Consider the following 24787-nt stretch of genomic DNA (forward strand, 5'->3'; position numbering starts at 1 on the left):
TGTGCTAGGCGCTGTGTGCCCTGCTCCCCTGTGCTGTGCTGTTCCACTTCTGGAGCCACGTTATAAAACGTGGTGGGGACTCGAACCAAGGACCTTCCTTCCTCCTGGTTGTCCCACCAAACCTGGATCTCAGATTCTACGGTTTCTCTGCAGCTCTTCACTTCCAATAGGGATTTAGATTTTCTTTGTGTTGAAACTTTCCTGGGGAGGGAAGGGTGAGAAGTGAATAATAACTTGCTTAGAATTCTAGGTATTTGATTCTTTCCTTCACATTTCTTTTTTTTTTTAAATATAATTTCTTTTTTTTTTTAAAGATTAATTTATTTATTTATACAAGCACTGGGTGCAGTCAGAAGCGCGGGAAGGTGAGAGAATTCACCAGAGCCAGAGTGGGGAGCAGAGCAGGCAGAAGGACTGAAGTACACTGCTGAGGGGAGCAGCGGGCGGCAGGAGAGGCCTGCGCGCCATGTGGGACTCTCCTCCGGTGGCCGGGGAGCAGCCGGGGATCGAACTGGCACTGCAGAGGCTGTGGGCAGCTTCGCAACCCAGTGCTCAACCGCTGCGCCACTGGGGAGGCCCTCCTTCACATTTCTTGCAGATCAGGTCTCAGCTTATCTTGTTAGTAATTTCAAATCTGAAATCTATGCTGGTAATGTAGAATCCAGCCTTTGTGATGGGGTAGCATGGGCCGAGGAGGTCAGTTTAAGTGTTGGAAGGACAAAAGAACCCCGATAAGAGGCCCCCAGCTCCACAGCTCCTCACAAAGACTTTCCTTGATCAAGCCTTAGGCTTCTGCGAGCTCTTTTTGACTGTTCTTGCAGTTGGATTCTGTTTAAGTCACTCTTAGGAAAGGATTCTGCTAAATCACCCCCACTCTTTGGGATCTAATCAAGTTTCTCATCTCCCACCTTTGACATCTAAGTCTTTGGCCTCATCTTAGCACTTTTTCATCCATTAACCCCCTCACGTTTCTGATTTACCATATTTGGAATTATATTTTCCTGTCGTGTGGCTCCATTTGCAATGATCTTGAATAAAATCTTTCTTACAAGTGTCAGAGTAATTTTTCATTACTACCCCAACCATGAGGCTTGTTTGCGTCCACTCTGGGACAGTACAGAAAAAAATGCAGACCTTGGAAACAGCAGGACCCCAGCCCCACAGCTCTTCACAAAAGCTTTCCTCAGGCCTCACTGGTGGTGCAGCGGTTAAGCGCTGGGTTGCGAACCTGCCCGCAGCCTCTGCAGCGCTGGTTCGATCCCTGGCTCCTCCCCGGAGGAGAGCACATGGAGGAGGGTCCCACATGGCGCGCAGACCTCTCCTGGCGCCCGCTGCTCCCCTCAGCAGTGTACTTCGGTCCTTCTGCCTGTTCTGCTCCCTGCTCTGGCTCTGGTGAATCCTCTTACCCTCCCGCGCTTCTGACTGTACCCAGTGCTTGTATAAATAAATAAATAAATCTTTAAAAAAACAAAAACAAAAAAGCTCTCCTCAATCAAGCCTGAGACAGGCTTCTGTGAGGCTTGTGGGATTTGGGGCTCCCCAGGACAGACTCAAAGGTGTTGGACTATCAGATCAAGAATGTCATCCACTTAATCTGCTGGAATGGACACCAGTTTCCAAGTCTAGCAAAAGTGTTAGTAGTACTATTAAACCTTCAGCTCAGGCCCCAAGGAAAATTGATAATTTATTCGTACTTACCTAGTCTTCCTATACCATTTACCTCATATATGTCTCCTTTCTGAGTGGAGTCATAAGAATTACAGGTCAGCTCCATCCCAGAGGCCACACACCCTTGTCCCATGGCCTGCTCTGGTGAAGTTCTCTGACCTGGCTTGTCCAGCCTGTGGTCTCGACAGTGGCGTGGAATTTCTTTGACAGTCTTCACTTTATTATTACTCTAGAGATAACCCCCATCACGGGTTATCCCCTGGCCTCTCCTAGCAGATTAAATTCCATCCAGCACTGTAGGCCTTCCCTGTTTGCTCAAAAAACACTATTTAGATACCAATTGATGAGCAATGTGATACCTTTGCACAGACTTTTCCAGCCTGAGGAGCAAGTTCCTCTCGGCACTGGCTTGATCTTGATCACTCAGAAGGAATGGAAACGGCCTACAGGTAGTGGCCCGCCTGAGGTACTGTCACCGTCCAAGAGTGTTTGGGAATTGCATTTTTGAGAGTATGAGTCTGCCTCAATCTCTATATAACCACAGCTTGACTCAGCCACGGCATGACTGACACTCCCGGGACATGAAGTGGAGCCTCTTCTTTGTGGCCCTTATTGGGCCCAGCATCTGTGGCCGAGAAAAGTTTTTTGGGTAAGTTCTTTTGGATTTATTATGTTTTGGTTAGTTCAGGGAGGCAGGAGCCAAAGGGATTTGGAAACGACTGATTCAGTGGTTGGGGAAAAAGCACCTGGGCCCCTGGCCCAGCTTGGCCTCTGGCTCCCCCCTGACAAGTGACTTCTCTCTGAGGTTCATTTTTATCTGTGTAGCAGGGTGAGGTGGTCCCTCCCTAAGTGGTCCCTCTCTGGTTCGCTCATCTCCAGCCAGGTCTTCTTCTTCCTAGTTCTTGTAAGGTCAGTTCCAGGACATTTCTTACTTTCTTACTCTTATATTGTGAATTACCCAGGATTGCTAGAATTTGTTTCTAATGTCTGCCACGCTTAGAGGAAAATCTGGGTCTTGGGCTTTTGATTTCACCTCTCTGTTAGTGGTGACCTGCTCTGCTTAGTAGGGCTGGCGCTTTCTCGGACATCTGGGACACGGAGATTTGATAGGTTTTGCGTAGCCACGCTGTGCAAATTGACAAGCAAAGACACATCTGCACCGTTTGTGTGTGTGTGTGTGTGTGTGTGTGTGTGAGCGCGCGCGCGTTCTTGTGGCTATGCGCGTTCTTGTGGATATGCACGTACCTGCCCAACATGCCTTACACAGAATGCTTTGAGGTTTGCAGAGAGGATATTGGGGAAGTAGGAAAGATGAAAGGATATCTGGGTGCCCTGCTAGAGGACTGAATTCTAATAACTCATTACTGCATAATGCTTTGCCATTTGCAAAGAGCTTTCATGTGCATTATCTTTTGGATCACACAAGGCTCTACCGGGCTAGGGTGTTATTTTCCTCAATTTAAACATGAAAAAACTTAGGCTTGGAAAGGTTAGGAAACCTGCCCAAGGCCACTTAGCTGTAAGCGGGGGAGCTGGAACTCAGCATGCAGAACCCATACCCTTCTGCCATACACTAGTTAATCTCCAGATCGAGTCCTGTATCTCTAGTCCATCTCTTTCTGTTAGTTTACTCTCTATTATACTATCTGGGTAAAGGGACTTTGAGGTTGTTTACTGAGGTAATTACTTATATGAGATTGAGTAATTTTTATGGTGATGACTTCTGTTCACACCTGGCCTCTGCTGCCAAATAGCTCAGAGGGGTTAGGCATAGCAGGTGGCCAGGGAAGGAGATTTTTCCACAGGCAGCTCAGCAGTAAGTGTGTAATAACTATGCTCACTGCCGTGTGGGCTGATGCATGGAGCTGTCAGGCTCCCACTGCAGCTATTCACGTGGCTGAAAAATCTTTATTTCTCAGGATACAGTTTTCTCTTACAATGCGGCAGACACCTGGGCTGAGACAGCTGGGCCGGGCCCTGGAGTGTACACGGCAGGAGCGCTGTGCCTGAGCTAATTGCAGATGGTTTTAACCAATAGTATCATCCTTGATGATACTGTTCTTACTCCGTAGTAAGGAACCCAGCGAAGGTGGTGGAATCCTTCCTGGGGTTCATAGATGTGTCCCAGATACCCAGGTTGGTGAGCTTTAAAGCAAAGGGAAGTTGAGCCCTGAGGTTTCAGGGACACAGGTTGGTTGGAGGGGACACAGTGCTGATGGAGATGAAGAGGATGGGGTCTCCCCCCACCAAGACTCCATTCCTTCCACCCAGCGCACCTACCTCCCCCATCTCTCGCGCTCTGCTGGTGTCTTCCCCCCGGGCTTCAGTCGGCTTCGAGATGAATGGTGGTGAGGATGTCCAGAAGTGCCAGGCAGGCGGAGAACAGGAAGTCGTTGCGGAATTGTTGTGGCATTAGTAGTAGCTGGCAGGCATTTTTGAGTCTGTGAAACCGTCTTCCAGTGCTGCGGTGGCGCCAAGCCTGGCAGGGGCTGCAGGGGAGAAGGCACAGGCGCAGCCGTGGCTGCCTGCGTGGTCAGAGGGGACGCAGAGCCACGGCTCCAAGGTGACTGTTGACTGTCCAAGGTCGGGGCAGGTGTGAGAGTGGGTCAGAGGGGATCCCCAAGACTGGCTGGGTATTGGAAAGGCCAGAGTTCAGAAGAGCTCTGAGAACACCAGTGTGGCAGAGGAAGGGTGAACACGGCATCCTGCAAGGCCCAGCACAGCCCCCGGCCCAGGCTGGTGTTCCTTCAGAAAGAGCTTGTGGTCTTGGAATGAAGTTCTGGATGGTGGTGCTGGGTGGTTTCTGGTCACCCACACTCTCAGTGCCTGGAGAGGCATTTCCCAAAAGCAGACAAGGACATTGGGGGCCAGGGCTACCCTTCACCTGTCACCTACATAGGTTCTCTGCTCCCAGGCATCGGTGGACTTACGTTCATGAGAATAATCTTAGACACTGGCTCATGCACCGGCCAACTTTTTTTTTTTTTAAAGATTTATTTATTTATGCATACAAGAGCTGGGGGACAGGTCAGAGATGCGGGGGGTGAGAGGATTCACCAGAGACAGAGCGGGGAGCAGAACAGGCAGACTGACTGAAATACACTGCTGTGGGGAGCAGTGGGCGAGACAGGAGAAGTCAGCTGCTCCATGTGGGTTGCTCCCTGGCCGACTGGGGATCGAACTTGTGCTGCAGAGGCTGTGGATTCCTTCATAGTGCAGTGCTCAACCCCTTGCTCCACCAGGGAGGCCCCCTGGCCCACCTTTTAGCCCCCAATGAACCCTATCCCCAACTTTGCATCCTCTGACGAGGGCAAACTTCAGGGTGACTGGAGTTGGTCTTCAAGCCTGGGGGGAGATTGTCAGGCAGCCAAGGGAAAAGGCTGGATGTGGCAGTGGAGGGAACAGCAGTTGCAGAGTCACAGAGAAGGACAATGTCCAGGGTGAATTGGGGATTTCGGTGAGACTGGAGCCAAGGGAGAGACGGAGGAGAGACACACGGCAGCCTGCCCTTCTGCCCAGCCACTCCGCGTGCTCCAGATGTGTCTTCTCTGGCTGGGCTGGTGCAGGCATGATGAAATGGGCTGTGGATTTCATCCTCCTCTGGGCCAGTTAGAATCACAGCATTTCACTATTATGGACCCAGGAGTTTGGAAGCTGTGCCCAGGAGTATGGAAGTTCCGTCGCCAAGTTACTACTTTGGGAAAAGTAAAACACGTGCTGTAGGTGAATGTGTAACATGATTTTACTCCTAGACCCTCCGTTTTCTTACATTCTCTTTTTATTATAAATTTTCTGTTTTCTCCCTCCTCTCCTTTATGATTGTTGTACTTTCCAAATGCCTAATTTTGCCATAGAGATGCCAATGCATAGGTGCTTTCTAGAACGTTCCTTTTTAAATTTATTATTATTATTTTAAAAGATTTTATTTATTTATGCATACAAGAGCTGGGGTACAGGCCAGAGGTGCGGGGGGTGAGAGGATTCACCAGAGAGAGTGGGGAACAGAACAGGCAGACTGACCGAAACACACCGCTAAGGGGAGCAGCGAGCGAGACAGGAGAGATCTGCCGTGCCATGTGGGTAGCTCCTTGGCCGGCCGGGTATGGAACTTGTGCTGCAGAGGCTGCAGATAGCTTCATAGTGCGGTGCTTAACCACTTGAGCCACCAGGGAGGCCCTAGAATGTTCATTTTTTAAGACACCCCTTCTCCTGGAGGTGGGGGTGGGCTGTGAGAGAGCACGAGGTTGGCAGATGGGCCCTGGTACTCCGCCAGGGGTAAGGATTTTACTTCTGTTTTTAAACCCGGCCCTTTTTGGCAAGGCTGCCAACCCAGGTCAGGGAAGTGGGGTTGGGCTCCCCATCTCCTCAGGGCTGAAGCCCAACTCCTAGCAAGTTTGTTGGGTTCAGACTGAGACCTGCCTATCCAATGACTTCTCCACTGTGGCCTCAGCAACACCCAGCACCCATGGGGTGCAGCTCACTGCCCCCCTCCAGCCCTGTGGAGATCAACTAAGTTGGGAGAAAATGATCCATTGGCTCTGGCATTTTCCCCAGCTCTGCCACCTGCAGTAGATGCAACCCTGCAATGAACCTTGCCTCCTTGGGGCTGGGCGAGACCCCCCTGGAGGTCCTCCAGAACCTCCCAGAACAAAGTTAAGCCCCGAGAGTCCATTTGGTTAGGGCTGGTTGTCTGTGAAGAGATGCTCATCTGCCACGTGAGGCTGCACGTTTAGCTCCCTGTGACAGAACATTTTCTCTGTCAACAGGTCCTTCAGCCCACAGCCCTCTCCGGCAGCTCTTCCCGCATTCATTCCTGTCAAAGGGATGACGCATGTGACAGCGTCGAGTGCAGATTCACTGGGCTGTCACCTAGCAACGGCCTAATGGCTCCCCTGGCTCCCTGAGCCGGCTGAAAGCACAAAGGGGACTTTTCAGGCTTGGCCTCTCCCACCCACACACACAGGACTTCAGGGGCCTCTACCCCTGCCGCTCCTATGGAAGCTAAATGGTGTCTGCAAAATAAGTGCAGGACAAACAACAAAAGGGGGCTCAAGACTGGCGGCTCCCTTCTTGGTCTGCTCAGGGGGCCCCCGCGGGAGACTGAATCCCAAGTTCAGCCTCAGCACCCTGGTCATTTTGTGTTTGTAACTGTCTAGGGGTCTGGACCTGGCTAGCACAGAGAAAGCACCCGGCCTCTCCCCTCTTTGCTAAGAGGTAGACAGTTACCCTCCGAGGCTGCAAGGTCTGCTCTCTTTTCTAGCTCTTTCCAGCAGGGATGTTCAGCCAGTTTTTGTCCTAGCTCCTGACAGTGAAGAAATACTTCTTTATGTCTTGAGTTAGCTTTGCGTGTAACTCAGGAACATTCCTTTCTGCAAAAATATATATGTTTTTCATTATAAAGTAATATGACCACATTACAGAAAACAGATACAAGGGAGGAAAAAAAAAGGCAGTCGTCCATAATCCCACGACCTGAGCACAGCGCTGTCAGCATTCGCTGTGTTTCCGCTGTCTGTTTTTCTTCCAATGCATCTGCTTTTTCCATCCTTGTAATCATGGCATACATACAATTCTGTGTCCTGCTCTTTCACTTAATATTTCCTTTAAAGTTATACCATAAGCACTTTTTCATATTTGCCACGTAGTCTTATTTTTAATGGCTATACATTATAACCAAAGACTAGACCGTTTCCTCTCACTCGGCCCAGTTATGTCTGGGATAGTAGGCTTGGGCTTATTTGCCAACTGAAAGCTCACCATTTTCTTTTGCTTTTTTTTTTTTTTTCCTCTAGGGACCAAGTTTTTAGGATTAACATCAGAAGTGGAGACGAGTTGAGCAAATTAAGTGAGCTAGTGAATTCAAACAACTTTAAGGTACTTGGTTCTTCTTAGTCTTCTTGGGTATCTTTAGCTGTGGTGGAGAAGACCCTGGCACCACCAGCAGTGTCGATCCTGAAGAGTTTCCACCTGCCTTGATAGATAATCAAAGTGGGAGATGTGCTGTCTTGGGGAGGGGGCGGAGGGTGGGAGGTCTTGGTCCTCACCTCCGTCTTTCTATCTGTCCTGGATTCTTACTCCTCTGACTATGCCAGCTGCTGGGTAGGCACAACTGAACACAGTTGTGAAACAGGCAGTGGGTTCCCTTAGCAGAACCCAATCCCTCAGGGATCACTCTGGCTTTTGGGAATTGTTCTAAAAGAATGAACTCAGTGTGCTTTTCACCTGAACTGTCCTTTAACCTGCCTTTACTTCTATTTTCTTCAGCTCAACTTCTGGCAAGCCCCCACCACTGTCAGTCGTCCTGTAGATGTCCTGGTCCCATCTGTCAGTCTGCTACCAGTCAAGTCCTTCCTGAAGTCCCAGGGCTTAGAGTACGCAGTGACTATTGAAGACCTGCAGGTGGGTAGGCCAAGGTCCCTCACTAGCTTTGCATAGGACCAAACAGCCAGAATGGACCGGAGACATTTTCAAGTTCTGTTCTTATCTGTCTCTATTTTACAGATGAAGAAACTGAGGTATATGACAGCAAAGTGCAAGGACTACTTAGAGAAACATGTAGTAGGAAGGGCCTACGTAAGTCAGGACACCTTTTGAACCAAATCCTGACTTTGCTAACTACTAGCCTTTAGTTAGCTAGTAGTTTGCTAACTACTAGCCGTTGAACAAGCTGTAAATGAAGCCCTTGAACCTCTGTTTCTTCATAGATTAAAATGGTAATCGTAGTATTTACCTTGTACACTTTATTGAGAAGATTAAGCATTAATTGTACGTGAAATGTCTCACGGTACCTGCTGCATCGTAGATGCTTCACATCTATTAAGTCTTCTCCATTTTCTTATTTGAAGTCAGGAGAGAACAGAGGCGGTGGGAGGGTGTGCTGGAGACTGGTGATTGCAAGTCTCCTTTAGAATGGGGGATGTCACCCAGCAGAGGGACATCACCACCCAAGCCAGGCACCAGCCTCGCGACCTATAGCTGAACAGCAGGACAGAGTCTGGCTCGTGTTCTCTCCTTCACCGAGGTGGGTTATGGACTAATTGGTGATTTGGCCCGGGAGTTTCCTGATGGCGTGAGCAGCTGTGAGCTTATTAATCATCCTCACATGTCACACACATCTGCCAGGAACCTTCAAAGTATGAGTGGTTATAAGAATTTCTTTGTTTCTGAATGGTTTCCCAAGCTGTGTATGTCAGAGGCACTGGATACCAGATGCGGGCCGATGTCTAGAGAATTCACAGCACAGAATAACCAAATAGCACATATGTTACTTCCAGGGTATAAGTGTATTTGGAATGGGGTGATATTGTTGGGCTCCAAGAAGTAAGCTCTTATAGATCTGTGGAAGAAATCTGACCCTCTTTGACACCTTGACATTGGCACTGCTTGGTATGCATGCCCAGGGTGCCACCATTTTGGCCAGCCCATGTGCCAAGATACAGTGAAAACAAGAACCTCCAGCGGATCATTTCCTGATGTTGCTGTGTCTGTTTTAGGCCCTTTTAGATGATGAAGATAAAGAAATGCAACACAATGAAGGTCAAGAACGGAGCAATAATTACTTCAACTATGGGGCCTACCATTCCCTGGAAGCTGTAAGTGTTTCAAAACAGGTTAAGATCAAGGGCATCTGGGTTTTGCAACCCCTCTCATCCATGCGGCATTAGTCCTTAGCACAAATATCCCTTCACTGGGGGGCTAACATGTGTGCAGACACAGCTTGGAGATACTGCAGGTTCGGTTCCAGACCCCTGCCATAAGGGGAATGTTGCAATTAAGTGAGTCACAATTTTTTTGGTTTCCCAGTGCTTATAGAATTATCTATTAAGTGTGCAATAGTATTATGTATTTTTAAAAACGTTGATGCTTTATTAAAAATATTTTAATGCTTTATTGCATTGTTGGAAAAGTGATGCCCAAGCCTTGCTCACTGCAGGGTTGACACAAACCTTCCATTTGTAAAAGGGACAGTATCTGCCCTTTTACAGGGCAAAAAATCAAACTCTGTGCGCACATTTTCTTCCCTTTCTAGTTTTGGGGGGTTAACCCGACCCACATCTATGAGCACAGTGAAACACAAACAGACATTTTCTCTCACATGCTTCCTTCTTTGCTCCAGCAGCCCCTTAAAGAAAACCATGAAATAACTGCAATCATTTTCAGTCCTTGTAATTCAACCTTCTTAGACCCCACCATAATCCCTGTATTTTATTCAACCAGATTAAAATGTTTCTTATTCCAGGAAAGTAGACAAGTGGTTATTTCCAAGGTTAACCAAATATTTCCATTCATTTATCATGACTACTTATAACATATATTTGTTCCGTAATGCCTTCTGGTGCTGTGTTTAGTTAGAAACCACTTTATGCAGATGGCTGACTTTCAAGGTAAGCTAACCCTTCAAATGAAAAACGCACAGCAGAATAATTTAATTTGATGCCAGGACTTGAGGAACCAAGATGGGCTGTGGAATGGAACCGTACCACGTACAATACAGTACCCTTACGTCCCTCAATGTCTTCTTCCTTAGCCTGGAACCTCTCTACTAGCTCAGGAACACCCTCCCCATACAGGTTCTTTATATCCAAAGATGGTGTTTCCGGCACGCTTTGCACAAGGGATCTGCTTTAGGTTGTTTTTCCTTCTAGATGAGGGATTATTTCAAAGGTCCACCAACTATTTCCACTCCTTTCCCATGATTGTCAGTAGCTTTGTTTATTGTGTACACTTCCAACCGCACTGCCCCTTGATCCCTCTGTGACCAGTGACATACATCTGCAAAACAGCTGGATAAAGTTAGGAGTTCAGTCTGGGGCCATGGACAAAAGCAGAGCTCAGGGCCCACACAGGGATCAAACCCATGATGTTAGCTCATTAACATGGGTTTCCTAGCTGAGCTAACCAGCTGCAAATGTCACCCAGGACTCGAGAAACTCTATCCCCTCACCTGCCTGCGCCTCCCTCTCTCACCCACCTGCTTTTGTTTTCTGGCTTTAGGTGCTATTGCCATCTGGTTTACACCTTTCTCGTGTTCCCTGCAAGGGCTTTGGCTGTGGGTTGGTGTACTGTCTCCCTCCTGGCTTGATCAATTCAGTTCTTTCTGAAAACAGCTTTTAAGAGCGCAGAACCATTAGGCCTTCTTAGGTCTCCTGTGGGAATGTCATGTTTGTCGTTGCCAGGGTTTCTAGTTTCAGATCCTTTGTGTGTGTGGTTGCGGTTGCCGTTATTTTCTTAGTTTGTGAGTCTTCCTCTGATGTTGGTGGTGTGGATTTGGACCCCCTGTCTGGGCATGACTTGGCGGTACTTTTCCTGGAGGTCTCTCTTCATATGGCTCTAGGCAGCCATCTGGCTTTTGGTCCACTTTCTAGAATCAGTGGATAAAGTTTCCAGGCCCCTTTTCATGGCCGGAATTGGATTCCCAGCTCTCCGGTCCTAGCTCTTTGGTCCCGTGCCCCTACACTCTGCACCCAAGGCAAATATTTGATCCTGGGGTTTTAGCTTCTGCTCTCCACTCTGCTAGCTTTGTGCCTCTTCATTTATGGCACCTGCAGGTCCACGCCTTCCCCCAGGTCCCCCTTTTTGTTTTTGGCTGTGAAAGTTGACCATGAATCATTTTCATTGTATTTTATCTGGCTTGCCTATATATTTGGGAGGTAGTTTCTGGCTTCTGCTCAATCCACCATATTGACTACAAGTCTGATCAACCCTTTAAATGTGATTTTATTCTATATTGATTGCACATTTTCCGCCTCTGTAAAGTGTCTTTCAATTTTAAGGTCTAAATATAAATTTGTTTATTTCCTTCTCTTGACTCTCAAAAGGTTTGTGCAACTAAGATGCATGAACTCTATTTAAATCAAACTTTTTATTTTTATTTTTTTGACTGAAAGCAAATGGAAGCATTCGCAACCATGATTTACTTCACTTGTTCTTTCAAAGCCTTCAGAAGAATCATCTCCAAAATGGGGTGGCTGTGCTACAGGGTGTAAGCAAGATGGGGTGGAGGAAGAAACACTTACAATCTCTATTTATATTTCTGCACATATTTATATTTATTATTATTATTTTTTTTTAAAGATTTTTTTTTTAATAGAGGCATGTTTTTCTTTATTTATTTGTTTGCTTGTTTGTTTGTTTTGTTTATACATGCACTGGGTACAGTCAGAAGCGCGGGAGGGTGAGAGAATTCACCAGAGCCAGAGCGGGGAGCAGAGCAGGCAGAAGGACCGAAGTACACTGCTGAGGGGAGCAGCGGGTGGCAGGAGAGGTCTGCGCGCCATGTGGGACCCTCCTCTGGTGGCCGGGGAGCAGACGGGGATCGAACCGGCGCCACAGAGGCCGCGGGCAGCTTCGCAACCCAGCGCTCTACCGCTGCGCCACCGGGGAGGCCCTTTATATTTATTATTAATGCAACCATTTTTATTTCAATTTTTGTTTGATAATGTATGTGTAGTAGTGTGTATATGTAGTAGTGTAGTAGTTGTGTAGTAGTGTGTATATGTAGTTGTGTACATACTACATATGTATATGTAGTTGTGTAGTAGTGTGTATATGTACACACATCTGTGTATACATGTATGTGCATGCTGTGTAGTGCATGCTGGTTTTATTTTTCCAGGGATGGAGAAAGTGATCAAAAAGGTTTGGAGACCACAGATTTTAAGAACCTTGTCTAACCTGGGCCACTGCAGATTATCCAGTCCAGGATGGTGCAAAGTCCTACTACTCTAGTTCGGTGGACTCTAATTTGGTGGGCAAATGAGATATGTTGCTCTCTAGAAATTTGTAGACACAAAATCAAAATAAGCATCCCCTGCCAACAATAGGATCAACTCCAAGGCTAGGGCGCTGGCAGAAATCATTAAGATCAACAAGATAGAGTTCGAGGATACCTATCCAGAACAGAACAATGTTCCAAAAATTCTGCGGATGCCCTTTTTCTTCTTCAGATTTACCAAGAGATGGACAGCATTGCCAGAGAATTTCCCGACTTGGTGAACAAGGTAGAAATTGGGCATTCATTTGAGAAACGGCCGATGTATGTACTGAAGGTGAGGCCCCTTGCGGTTCAAAGGATTTGACTGGATTCAGACTCCTGGCTCCTTGTGTCCAGGCATCAGCCCTCAGATTTCTGGAGAAGACAGCTTTTTAAGACCTTGATTTCAGGGAGGAGAGTGTGGTGGAGGATCCTCTTCCCGGGTTTGAATTTGATCTGACAGAGTCCCAGCTTTTGCCTGATATGAGGGAAATTAGAAAGATCACATCCCTTTATAACTTTTGATTGAAAGGCAAGATAGGGGCAAGTGAGGGGGTGTGGTTAATATTCCAGAAAGCTCTCAGATGGGCTGTAGTCTTTTTCCTCATTCCCACCTTCTGGAAGTAGCAAGACAAATTGGAAAGGTCTATGAGTTCTATTCCTCTTTTAGGGGTACTTATTGGAATAGCAATCTGGGAAGCTAATTTTAGAGTTGATGTAATTTTAAACCCAGCCTATGATCCTTGGCTGCACACAGCTTAATTTCCAGATATTTCTAACAGATTTGGTCTATATTGGCCAAGGAGGTAGAGAATTTATGGCAGTGACATAAATTATAAAAATAATCCAGCCAAATGAATAAAAAGGAATTTGGAGATAGAAACCATGGGACAACGAAGAATTTGTCAAGTTCTTAGCTTCCTATAAACCCTGAAGTACCTGGGTTAGAGCAATGGTTAAAGTAGCAGCAGGAGGAGATTCACCACCGAGCTGTTTGCTCTAAAATACTCAACATAAATTTAGATTCTTTGCCAATCTGATGGGGACCCTGGCTTCATTAGCACCACGCTCTGACCCAAGAGGGCCCAACACTCAAATGCAGGAGCCAGATTCATTAAATGCCATTTAAAAAGAGAGATAGTGAAGACCCTTTGTCTTCATTTTAAAACGGAATTCTTTTATTGCCTCAGCTCCAACAGGCTGGCTCATACACTCTGCTGTCTCTCTCTGTTGGATTACCATTTGAGGTCTTTCAAGAGGCATAATATTATCTCTAATCACACTGGCATTTTCATTCACAATAGCAATTGTTTTCCCCTTCCATTTGCTTCCAATCCTGGAGCAGCTCAAGCTGCCCCATTCACCGCTGGGCCCCGCCAGCCAAGCAATTAAGCTTCCCGGTCACGGAGAAGCCCAATTAATAGATGGTGCCCTCAGGAACATTTGGTCTCTGAATTATCTTAAATGGATTAAATGAATAGGGGTGAGCTGGGGAGATGAGAGGTGAGTGGAGAAGCAGGCAAGAGGGTCATTTTCTGGCCTCTTTTTCCTTCCACAGTTCAGCACTGGAGAAGGCGGCAGGCGGCCGGCCATTTGGCTGAACGCAGGCATCCATTCCCGGGAGTGGATCTCACAGGCCACGGCCATCTGGACTGCAAGGAAGGTCATGTCGCCTGGTATTAGCCAAGAATTCTGGTGGGCCTGCGGGGCCCCTGAAGCGCCCCACGAGGCTGGGTCCAGGGGCTAAGGTGGGAAGATGCTCTGCACTTTGACTAAGTGCCCCCAGTCACTTAGTCACTTAAGTGGCCGTGAGCATTCGTGGCTGCGAGGAAGCCGCCCAGGTGGACCTGAAACGGACTCACAGTCAGCCCTCAGAAAGGCAACAGAGCTTTCCGAGCAGATGCCAGAGAAGTTTTGCCTTCAGCCCCTTCCAAGCCAGCCCTGAGGTCCCAGACCTTCAGGGACCTCACCCTCTGTTCCTCTCCCTCTGGGAGACCTGCTTTAAGCCAGCACTGGAAGAGGCGGGGTAGCAAGTGTGGAGGAGCCCCTGGCCTTTGCCTGGGGACTCAGATTCCTAATACTGATTATGACGTGCAGCTGGAGAGAGTAAGGCAGGCAGCCCAGGACTCACTGCAGTTGAAGTTCTGGTTGTCCAGGTTTTGAAATGCCCGAGGGCTTTGCAGAGAGAGCTGTGCCTGTTTGGGAGGCCTGGGGGTGGGGGAGGTGGACGATGCTCCAGACCTGGGCATCTTGGGAAGATGCCGGGCTCAGCAGCCCACCCTGGCGTAGCTCACAAGCTCGCTGTCTCTGCTTAGATTGTATCTGATTACGGGAAGGAACCAACCATCACCTCCATCTTGAAGAAAGTGGATATTTTCTTGTTGCCTGTGGCCAATCCTGATGGATATGTTTACACACAAACTAAAGTGAGTAAGACCGTAATGCTGACAGGCTTAGAGTTAAGACCTGTTTATTGAATTCCTAGCTTTGCCATTAAAATATGTATGGCCTTGGTGGAAACGCCCACAATTGTGCATGTTCTGAGTTAAGCTCTCACTTCCTGGTCATTCTTGGACCTGAGACTTACCAAGGAATTTATTTTTCTTAGAAGAATCTCATGAACTCCCCATCATGGAGCTCGAACAATTACCAACACATTACCCACTTCTTTTCATTTCTCTTCCTCCCACACATTCTAAAGCAAATCCCAGACATCATGACATTTCACCCAAAACTGTGTACATCTCTGATGATAATTAAAACAAACAAATGCTGTACACTGTACTGCTATCAGCTTTAAACAAGTGAATGGAAGTATTTAATATCCTCCAATACCTCCAACTATCTTTAAAGACTCAAGTTGTTGAAATCAGGGTCTCCATAGAGTCCGCACCTGCATTTGGTTGCTATGGCTCTGCAGACTCTTTTTCTACAATAGTCACCACCCCACACCACAGGCGCTTTTTTAAGTCATTTGTTTGTTGGAGAAACTGAGTCGTGTGTCCTGTAGACTGTCCCCAGGTCTGCATCTGCCCCACTACTTCCTTGTTGTGGCCATTTATGCTCCCTTGCTCCCAATTTCCTACTCACTGGTGATCAGATCTTCAGATTTAATTTGATCCAGGTGAATTTTTTAGGCAAGAATAAAACAGTTGCTGTGCATGTCCTGGTGCTCTGGTGGTCACTGAGGTGCAAGTTGTGTGTTTGTCCTACTTTTATGAAAAATATCATCAGTGGGTTCAGGGAGCACCACCCCAGCTCACACATTATAAAGTTCTCCTGGGGCATATGGCTGCTGTTCTCTCTCAAAGCAAGAGTGTGAAGCCTTTTTCTCTGGGAGACAAGAGGAGATTGCTCGTCAGTGAGGGCTGGAGCCCCGATGAGCCTCCCAAACCCCTTCTGCGGTGCTCATCTTCATCAACCCCCCAAGAAAACCTCTGCCTTTCCCATGCCCTGACTTATGTCTGGACGCTTGTCTTTTCCTTGGTGGATTTTCAGAATCGATTATGGAGGAAGACACGGTCCGTAAATCCTGGAAGCTCCTGTGTTGGTGTTGATGCGAATAGAAACTGGAACGCCAGTTTTGCAGGTAGGTGGAGGGTCAGTTCTCAAACCTGGCTACAAGGGCAGCCTGGCTCACGGGGCTCAGAGTTGGCTGCTAATTCCCAGGCTGGCTCCATTGCCAATTCATTGAACAACTTGGGTGAATCCCTTATGTTCTCTGTATCTCGTGTCTTGATTAAAAAAATTTGGATGGGGGTGGGGGGGCTTGAGGGGGAATGGTTGAGCAACTCCTATTTTCCTGAGAGAATGAAATATTTTAAAACCCATCCTTGTCTTTGATATAAGCTTCAGAGGCCTTCCTTATTCCCTGGCCATCCCAGCTTCTCCAGGGCAAATTACTGGTGGGTTGAAGGGTTCCTGATAGCAACTCAGAAGCAAGCAATTTCCACTATTATCCTAACAAGCAAGATCACCTCCTGAAGGTTAAACTTGAACAGGTCACTCACCTGGGTACAGATGGACCTCAGCCCTTCAATGTCATGGAAGGAGGCTGGGAATTAGGGGAGCTGGGCTCTTAGTTGCAACTTTTTAAAAATCATCTGCACAACAATGCCAGCTACTTCCCATATATTATCTTACTATTCTTCTGACCCAGTGAGTGCATTTTATTATCTTAAATGAGATAATTGAAGCTCAGAGACCAACTCAAGAGCTTATGGTTGATTAGGATCTAAACTTACCTTCCCACTCTGAATCCGAATAGCTCTCTTTCACTCTTGCACAGCTGAGCTGCTGTTTTGTTCTTAATGTACTTCTTTAACTTGCATAAAAATACCACATAAACCATTGGGGGAAAATAATGTGACTGTGGGAAAGGAGCTGATACAAATGTGGGAACCAAGGGCATCAAAGTTAAGTCAGTTATTCCCACAAATGGGGTGGTTTCACACACACACCAGAGACCTCAGGGAGCTATACTGTGAAGTAATACAGAAGGCAATATTTCTAAATACTTGTCAAATAATCAAGAGATTTTAGCCACAACAATAGATTATTTTTGGCAGCACTTGGCCATTAACATCTGAACCAAGAGAATGAGTTGACACCAGAATAAATGGAGTCATTTTCATTATTAATTGGTATTCATATTAATTATCTAGCATACTTATTAATTTCAACTCATTGTCAAGTGTGATATTAATTATTTATGACAACTGTTAGTGATACAATACAAGGTCAACTCCAGCCATTTAAAGGAATCCTATCATTTTTCCTGCTCGAATGTGCAGATCCGATGTCCCTGCTCTGTGCCCTGCCCATGAAACACACACCGTGGACCAGGTCCTGGTGGGGGGCGGGGGGCACATCTAGCGTGGCCTGCCTGTGGCCAGTACTTTTTGTCCTTCTTCCGGGTCAAATGCCTTGAGCTTCTGTTTTCTTGGCCTGTGAACTTACATTTCTGTTTGGGCTGCCCCATAGGAGAAGGCGCCAGTAGTAACCCTTGCTCCGAAGTGTACCATGGACCCCGTGTCAACTCAGAAGTGGAGGTGAAATCAGTGGTTGATTTCATCCAGAACCACGGGAACTTCAAATGCTTCATCGACATTCACAGCTACTCTCAGCTGCTGATGTATCCTTACGGATACACGGTCAAGAAGGCCCCAGATGCTGAAGAGCTGGTGAGTGGTGGCTGCCTTCGTTTACCCCCGGGCACTGCCAAGGTGGTGGTTCTACAGTCTTATAGGGAATGCCCAGGAGCCTGGGTGCATTTCATCCTGGGTCCAGTCTTCATTCCCTATAATGAGGGAGCCCCTTAGTACTGTGTTTGCTGTGAGTTCCAAGAACCGTACCCATGCCAAGAACCATGGGAGGCAGTTTGGTGGGCAAGGGGCATGTGCTCCCCACACAGGGTAAAGGGGTGCTGAAGAAGGGTGTGGGTCACAGCCTAAGGTGCTCTGTGTCATGTGCAGTGATTCACCCTAGGATGTGACAGGGCACTTAGGATGGACTGACCAGAGCAGGGCTGGCATCTGAGGTCAGGCCCCTCCCTGAGTGCTGGTCAGAGTTAATGTGCCCCTCTAACCAGAGCCATAGCTAAGCCACAAAGCTTCTGGCAGATGCAGGACTTGTGGCTGGATGTGGCCTAGATTCTGGTCTCAAGCAGTTGCCCTGTGTAGCGCACATCCATATATGGTGGCCTGTCTGCCTCTGCTCTGGGAACACTCAACTCTCAGAAAGTTTTCTCTTGGACATACTTGGTCTTCCCTTGGCAGAGGTGATGATGGTGGTGCTTTTACGAAATTCCTATGCGCTGGTGAGCAGTCCCCCAGATCTTTGGAGAGCTTGAAGACAGCTCATCCAATCTGAGCATGCAGGACACATGCATTTTGAGGGCTTATCTCCCACAAATCTCTACCTCTTTCCCCAAACTGGAAGTAAAGACCTGGGGACACATTGGGAGAAGGAGTTGGAGGAAACATGCATTTACTTCATGTTATAGTCAGGTCTTGGTTCTGGTTTGAAGAGACCAGAAAGGAAAATCAGGGGAGGGGTTGAGGATCTTCCAAACCTTTGCATGCAGAACAGCTGAGGAATGTCTGGCTGCGGGATCCATTCTTTCTCACTCTGCTGACTCCCCCCTCCTAGGATGATGTGGCAAGGCGTGCGGCCACGGCTCTGGCCTCCCTGTCAGGCACTGAATACCATGTGGGTCCTACCTGCACCACTGTCTGTAAGTACTCTGCATTTGTTGGTTGTTTAGAAAAACACTTAGAGAGGAAACTTGCAATGGAGCAGGAAATGAACTGCAAGTTAGACTTCCTACATTTGTGTGATTGTTTGTGTTGTTAACAGTGGTCTGAATTTATGTCATGCCTATGTGATAATAGCTGTTGCAGGCAGTCATTCATCCATATCCCCACCACCACTCTCCTGCTGTTTATCACGTGCCCGTGACGAGTTAAGCCCCATCAGCCTGGTAGTGTCTGTGTTCCTTATCGTCCATTAAAGACCTTGACATCGTTTATCAAAAATTCCTCAAATCATCATCTGCCTTTGGAGTGGCAGACAGAGGTGGTGGGAGAGGGGTTGAGAGAGATTCCCTCACCTTCCTTTCAGAAATGAACAAGTGTTAGAGCGGCTGGGAGCTGAGTTAGGGGGTGTTCCCAAACATGGTCAGCATCAAACTAAAGAAACCCCACAACTCTAGCAAGATCCCAAACCCGAAGATGGCCTTGAGTCTCACTACTCACAACCTCAACCTCATCTTGAGGAAATACCTCTGTTTTGGTGTCTCATTCATCGTCTTCTGAGCATTTCACCTTCTTCCTGCTAAGATCTTTCTAGTCCCCTAATTATTTTTTTTTTTAAGATTTATTTATTTATTTATACAAGCACTGGGTACAGTCAGAAGCACGAGAGGGTGAGAGAATTCACCAGAGCCAGAGCGGGGAGCAGAGCAGGCAGAAGGACTGAAGTACACTGCTGAGGGGAGCAGCGGGCGGCAGGAGAGGTCTGCGCACCATGCGGGACCCTCCTCCGGTGGCCGGGGAGCAGCCGGGGATCGAACTGGCGCTGCAGAGGCTGCGGGCAGCTTCGCAACCCAGCCCTCAACCGTTGTGCCACCGGGGAGGCCCTAGTTCCCTAATTTTAAAGCTCATATTGAAGAATATGATCATTCTCCAAGACCCTAACGATAAATGGGAAATATAAATACAAACATGGTGAGCACAGCTCTGACCCCTTTCAAGCTACCATCCTTTTTTTCCCTCTCTAGTGTCTCCTTTTCCAAACTGCAACTCCCTTTCCCATCCTACCTGCTTCATACTCAACTAGCTTTTCTCTTGTCTTCCTCTTCAGGGACAAAAACTCTCCATCCCACCTCCTGGGCCTTCTGTACTGTGATCTCTCTTGTCTGTTTCAAGTGCTGCATAGAGCAGTTAGCATGATGTTGGTGTTTGTGTTGCTAATTGCAGCAACAATCCATTAATTATTCATGGCTTATTATTATTAGTTTGGTTAAATGGGAACTCCTCAGAGAACAAACACATCAGGAGAGTTTCTCCACCTCCTGCTTAATTAGTCAGAGCAGAATAGGGACCAAAGAGAGCTCCAAAGACTGGCTTGGCGCCTTCTGGCGCCAAAGATCCTCTCAGAAGATCTTTGTGGGTCACCGGGGTCCTGGCTTTTGGGTCAAACACAAGTTTAAAGAAGAATGGTCTTGTCCTCCCACATCAAACACATCTTCCTCCCCCATGTGAACGATGCCAAAATCAAGAGATAGGTGTCTGGTTCCGCCAATCCAGGAGGAAGCACCCCTGAGTGTTGTCCAGGAAGCATAAAAACTCCTGGCTCTTGCGAAAGCCCATCTGTGTATTCTTTCTAGGCTTTGTCTGCCCTCCTTCCTTTCCAAAAATTTAATCAAGTCTTGCGTAAGTGCACGCCTGTGCTACATACATAGCTGATGCTTGCTCCTTCAAGTGTAGGACCTTTTCTTAGATTAGCATTTTAGATAAAAATCATTCTAAAATGGATTTCACACTTTCCTGCCTTTTTGTTTTAAAGATTTATTTATTTATGCATACAAGAACTGGGGTACAGGCCAGAGGTATGGGTGGTGAGAGGAGTCACCAGAGACAGAGTGGGGAACAGAACAGGCAGATGTGCTGAAATGCACTGCTGAGGGAGGAGCAGGCAAGTCAGGAGAGGTCTGCTGCGCCATTTGGGTCACCTCCCTGGATGGCTGGGGATGGAACTCATGCTGCAGTGGCTGTGGACAGCTTCATAATGCTGTGTCTTAACCCCTTGCACCACTAGGAAGGTGACCTTTTCTGCTTTCTTAAACAAAGCATGTAGAAGAGATTTAAGGGCCTGTTTTCAGGGCTGAGGGACCTTGTGAATGTCAGATATAATGTCTGAAGGGCCTGGTCACTCTGGAACTTTGATCTCTGTGCTAAATAGCCCAGGTTCCTTTTGTGGCTTTAATTCTGGTATCTGCTTTTTAGAGTTTTCATGTCTCCTGCTCAAAATGGGCTTTGAGGCCACCTGTCTATAGCAGATCTTTCTCCTCCACTTCACTGATTCTGACCTACTAAGGGCTTGGAAACAGCTTCTTTGAGCTGTTTTGGCCCATGGGTCAATCAGGAGTGGTCAGGATGGCAATTTAAAAATATTCATAAAAGACTGGTGGCCTCTAAATAAGACATCTACAGTTAGGGTGCTGGGTCAGTCACATTCGATGCATTCCAACATTGGAATGTGTGTGGTCCTGGAATGAATGAAGATTAAACGAGATCTTTCTTTGCTAATAAGTAATAATTTTCGAACATTAAGTGAAAAAAGACTGTGTGGAAAGAACACTGTGCATAGTATATTCCCATTTGTGTAAAAAATTGAAAAAGAATAGCTATACTTTGAGCAGGAACACAAATAAAGCCAAGTTCTTGAACTTGATCTCTTGGACTGCTCAAGCTGAGGCCTTTGTGCCTCCTTCCTGGATTTCAAACGTGTCCTGAAATATTGTACTTAAGCTTCCCATGTAAATAACCTCTACTAACCTCTGGCATCTGTTTCTTAGAATAGAGAAAGGCTGTGGGAACAATACAAGGATCCCAGAGAATATGGTAGAGTCTGATCTGTAATCCCAGGGAGCACATTATCTCAGCGGAAGCAGCACCTCTAGGAAAAGTCACGAATGGCATCAGGAGAAATAACTCTCACCAATGATGGCAAAACAAGAGGACCCCCATTTTCATTTAGCAGACATGTCATATACTGAATGGACTAGAAGCAGATTGGACAAAGCCTGGGCTTCCTCATCAAAAGAACCTGGGTTTAAATTCTAGCCCTCCATTTTACATTTGTATGAACCTGGATCTCCTTATCTGTAAAACAAGGACAATAACACCTACCTTGTTGGGCTTTTAAAGATTAAATGAGGTCATACATGTAAAGTTTCCAGGATAAGCAATTGGCTCGTGGTAGACGGTCAGTAAACAATGATCATGATTGATTTCATCATTGCATTATTCAGCTTCACTTTGCACAATGGGCCAATGTCAGCTCTCATAGAGTTTGGGAGAAAACTGGACCCCCGTCTTGTCTTCCTCCAGCCTTTTGGCCAAGGGAAGTCCCAAGGGCTCTGCTTCTTTCTCTGGGTATCAGTTATCTCTTGCTATGTAAAAAGTCATCCAACTCTTAGCAGCTTAAAACAACAAGCATTCCTTTCTTATGCAGTTTATGTGGGCCAGGAATCTAAGAGTGGCTTCGTTGGGCGACTCTGGTTCAGGGTCTCTCACTGGGTCACAGTGATGCCTTGCAGAGCTGCAGTATGGGCTGGAGGATGGGCCTCTGAGGTGGTTCACTCAGGCGCCCAGTGAGTGAGTCCTGATGACTGGCAGGAGACCTCAGTTCTTTGCCATGTGGACTTCTCCATGGGACTGCTTGAGTGTCCTGCAACATGGCAGCTGGTTTCCCAAAGAACAAGAGAATCAAGAGAAAGCCAGGTGAAGTCACAGTAGCTCTTATGACCTAGCCTTGAAGGTGGCACACCTCCATTCCTGCAGTTACACGGGCCACAGCTGCCCTACACTCACGGGGGGCAGGGTGGGGGGCGCTACACTGGACGAGACTGCCAGGAGACAAGGACCTCTGGGCTCTCTGAAGGCTGCCCCCTCGGGCAGTGACCTGCAGGGGTCTGCACAGTGAGTTAGTGACAAGGTGGGAATGAAGATTTAAAATCTCTTGGCCTGAGGTGAGTGAAGACTGTCACGGTGGGAGGCGAGCCAGGCCATTCCTGTCCCCATGTCACAGGCCTGATGACTTGCAGGAAGAGCCCTGGTTCCCTGGGAATCAGTGGCAGGCAGAGCTCCTGGCCCCTTCTCATTTAACCCCAAGAGACGCTGGGCTTCAGTGTGCAGCAGCTTGGATGGACCTGGAAGGGATGATGCTGTGCAAAATAAGTCAGAAAGAGAAAGACGAAGACAGGATTTCACTTATATGTGGAATATAAAATGCAAAGCAAAGAAACAGACAAAAACAAACGCTTGTAATCTGATGGCAGAACTGAGGCTACCGGGAGGGGAGAGGCAGAAGAGAGGGGAGAGCAAAGGCAGGAGCGGGGGCCTCAGTGGATTGTGATGGAAGCAGCCCGGTGCTTTGGTGCTGGGCTCGGTGTGATGACTACATTGTGAATCGATCCCGCTAAAACGTAAACAGTGCTGTCAACCAGCATTGCCTCAAAGGACTTCATTTAAAAACAGGCAAAAAAGCAATAATGAGGAATGATTTATTTTTATTTTAAATTTTTTATTATATTTTTAATTTTATGTATTTTTTACATCATTCTTCATTTTTGTGCAATGTATGCTCTCTCCTCTCGGGTATAGTCCCCGTGAAATTCCCACCACCCATTCACCCGAGGCCCGGGTGCTTTCCCCACCCCTGTTTGAGCCTGCAGTCAGGAATGATTTAAAAAAGAAAAAGAAAAAAAAAAAGATCCCGGACTTCAAAGGTGTTTCCTCTTCTGACTTGCAGACCCCGCGAGCGGCAGCAGCATGGACTGGGCGTATGACAACGGCATCAAGTACGCCTTTTCCTTTGAGCTGAGAGACACCGGCCACTATGGCTTCCTCCTGCCCGCTGACCAGATCATCCCCACTGCGGAGGAGACCTGGCTGGGGCTGAAGACCATCATGGAGCATGTGCAGGACAACCTCTACTAGATGGGCCCCCCCTCTGCCTACATTTGCTTACCCCAGGGCAGCAAACTCTGAGGCCATTCTGAGAGGACTGTTCCTTCACGTGCACGTCAGAGCTCTCTGGCTGTGGACTGAACACAGGTTGGCCCCTGTTTGTGAATTCTGGGGGTGCCCCTGAGAAGCCCATCTGTCAACCTTCTAGGCCCTGCTGTTTTACTGTGCCCTTGTGTGCCTTTCCTCCCACACAGCTGGCTGGGCAGACCAGCCCTTGGTAGGTGTCTCGTGGCTAACAGTTTTAGAACTAAAAGCGGTCTGAGTTGCTTCTCTGGAGTCCAGACCTCAGCTTCTGCAGTCCAGTGCAGCCAAGCCGGTGACCGCGTTCTGGTGGCCCCCAGAGAGGCACATGGGAGAGAATGCTCGTCCGTTAGATGAGTCTCAAAGGGGATGCAGAACTTCCTTTCATTTATCTCATTCCTCTGGAACATATTTTCCCTTTGAAAATAAATCCTGTAAGGTCATCAGTATGGGTCATCTCCCCTTTTTGGTTTTTGTTTATTTGTTTTTGGTCTGAATACAAAGTGGAGGATCTCTCCCCATCACCGCCAAGAATTCCCAGATGCTACAGTTCTTATCACTTTCTTCTCTTTATTATTCAGTGAAACTGGGATCCCAGAAGGGGATCTCTGTCACTAGAGGTACTGCTAACCCCGAAATCCTGGGTGAAGTGGAGAGCTAAAGAGCAGGATGGCTAAATTATCCCCATCTGTCCTAATGGACTCATCGCCACTCTGCCTTTTGAACTCACTTCAAAGATCTTGCCCCTACCCTCCAGGTCCTAAATCATGCCTCTGGCCTGGATAATCTCACTGCCCTGGCACATTCCTTTTTGTGCTCTGGTGTGTCCTTCCTTCCTTCCTTTCTTTCTTCCTTCCTTCCTTTTTTCCCTTTTATTTTTGTCTTTAAAGCTGCCTTCTTCCATTTGCATCCTGGCCCTTGAGCACCAAGGTGAAGCTAGGATTCATCAGTCAGGCTGCTGTTGTCCCATCCTCCACAGCACGTACCATCTGCCCTTTTCCCCCCTTTTTTCAAACATGTCTGTAAATCTTATCCTTCTGCCTAGGATTTGTGCAGCATCTGGTGTGTGCTCATAAGCCAATAAATATTC

General features: G+C 47.4%; 1 protein-coding gene across 1 annotated transcript; it reads left to right on the forward strand.

Moving 5' to 3' along the window:
* The first annotated feature begins 2249 nt into the window (after positions 1 to 2249).
* On the forward strand, positions 2250 to 24380 carry CPA4 (carboxypeptidase A4). The gene is made up of 11 exons (XM_037520741.2): positions 2250 to 2317; positions 7461 to 7542; positions 7933 to 8067; positions 9162 to 9260; positions 12615 to 12716; positions 13980 to 14084; positions 14737 to 14847; positions 15920 to 16010; positions 17405 to 17604; positions 18572 to 18656; positions 23459 to 24380. Exons 1-11 carry the CDS (start codon positions 2250 to 2252, stop codon positions 23644 to 23646), a joined length of 1266 nt encoding a protein of 421 aa, XP_037376638.1. The 3' UTR covers positions 23647 to 24380.
* Positions 24381 to 24787: the final 407 nt, after the last annotated feature.

Source organism: Talpa occidentalis, unplaced genomic scaffold (genome assembly GCF_014898055.3).
Source record: "Talpa occidentalis isolate TD23 unplaced genomic scaffold, MPIMG_talOcc4v2.1, whole genome shotgun sequence".
NCBI classification, from domain to species: Eukaryota; Metazoa; Chordata; class Mammalia; order Eulipotyphla; family Talpidae; genus Talpa; species Talpa occidentalis.

Bases quoted from the DNA above. Each gene is read 5' to 3' on its own strand.
- CPA4 (XM_037520741.2), top strand. From the start codon at position 2,250: ATGAAGTGGAGCCTCTTCTTTGTGGCCCTTATTGGGCCCAGCATCTGT. The intron at 9,261-12,614 runs GTAAGTGTTTCA...TTTCTTCTTCAG, and splicing joins CCTACCATTCCCTGGAAGCT to ATTTACCAAGAGATGGACAG. The intron at 18,657-23,458 runs GTAAGTACTCTG...TCTGACTTGCAG, and splicing joins TCCTACCTGCACCACTGTCT to ACCCCGCGAGCGGCAGCAGC.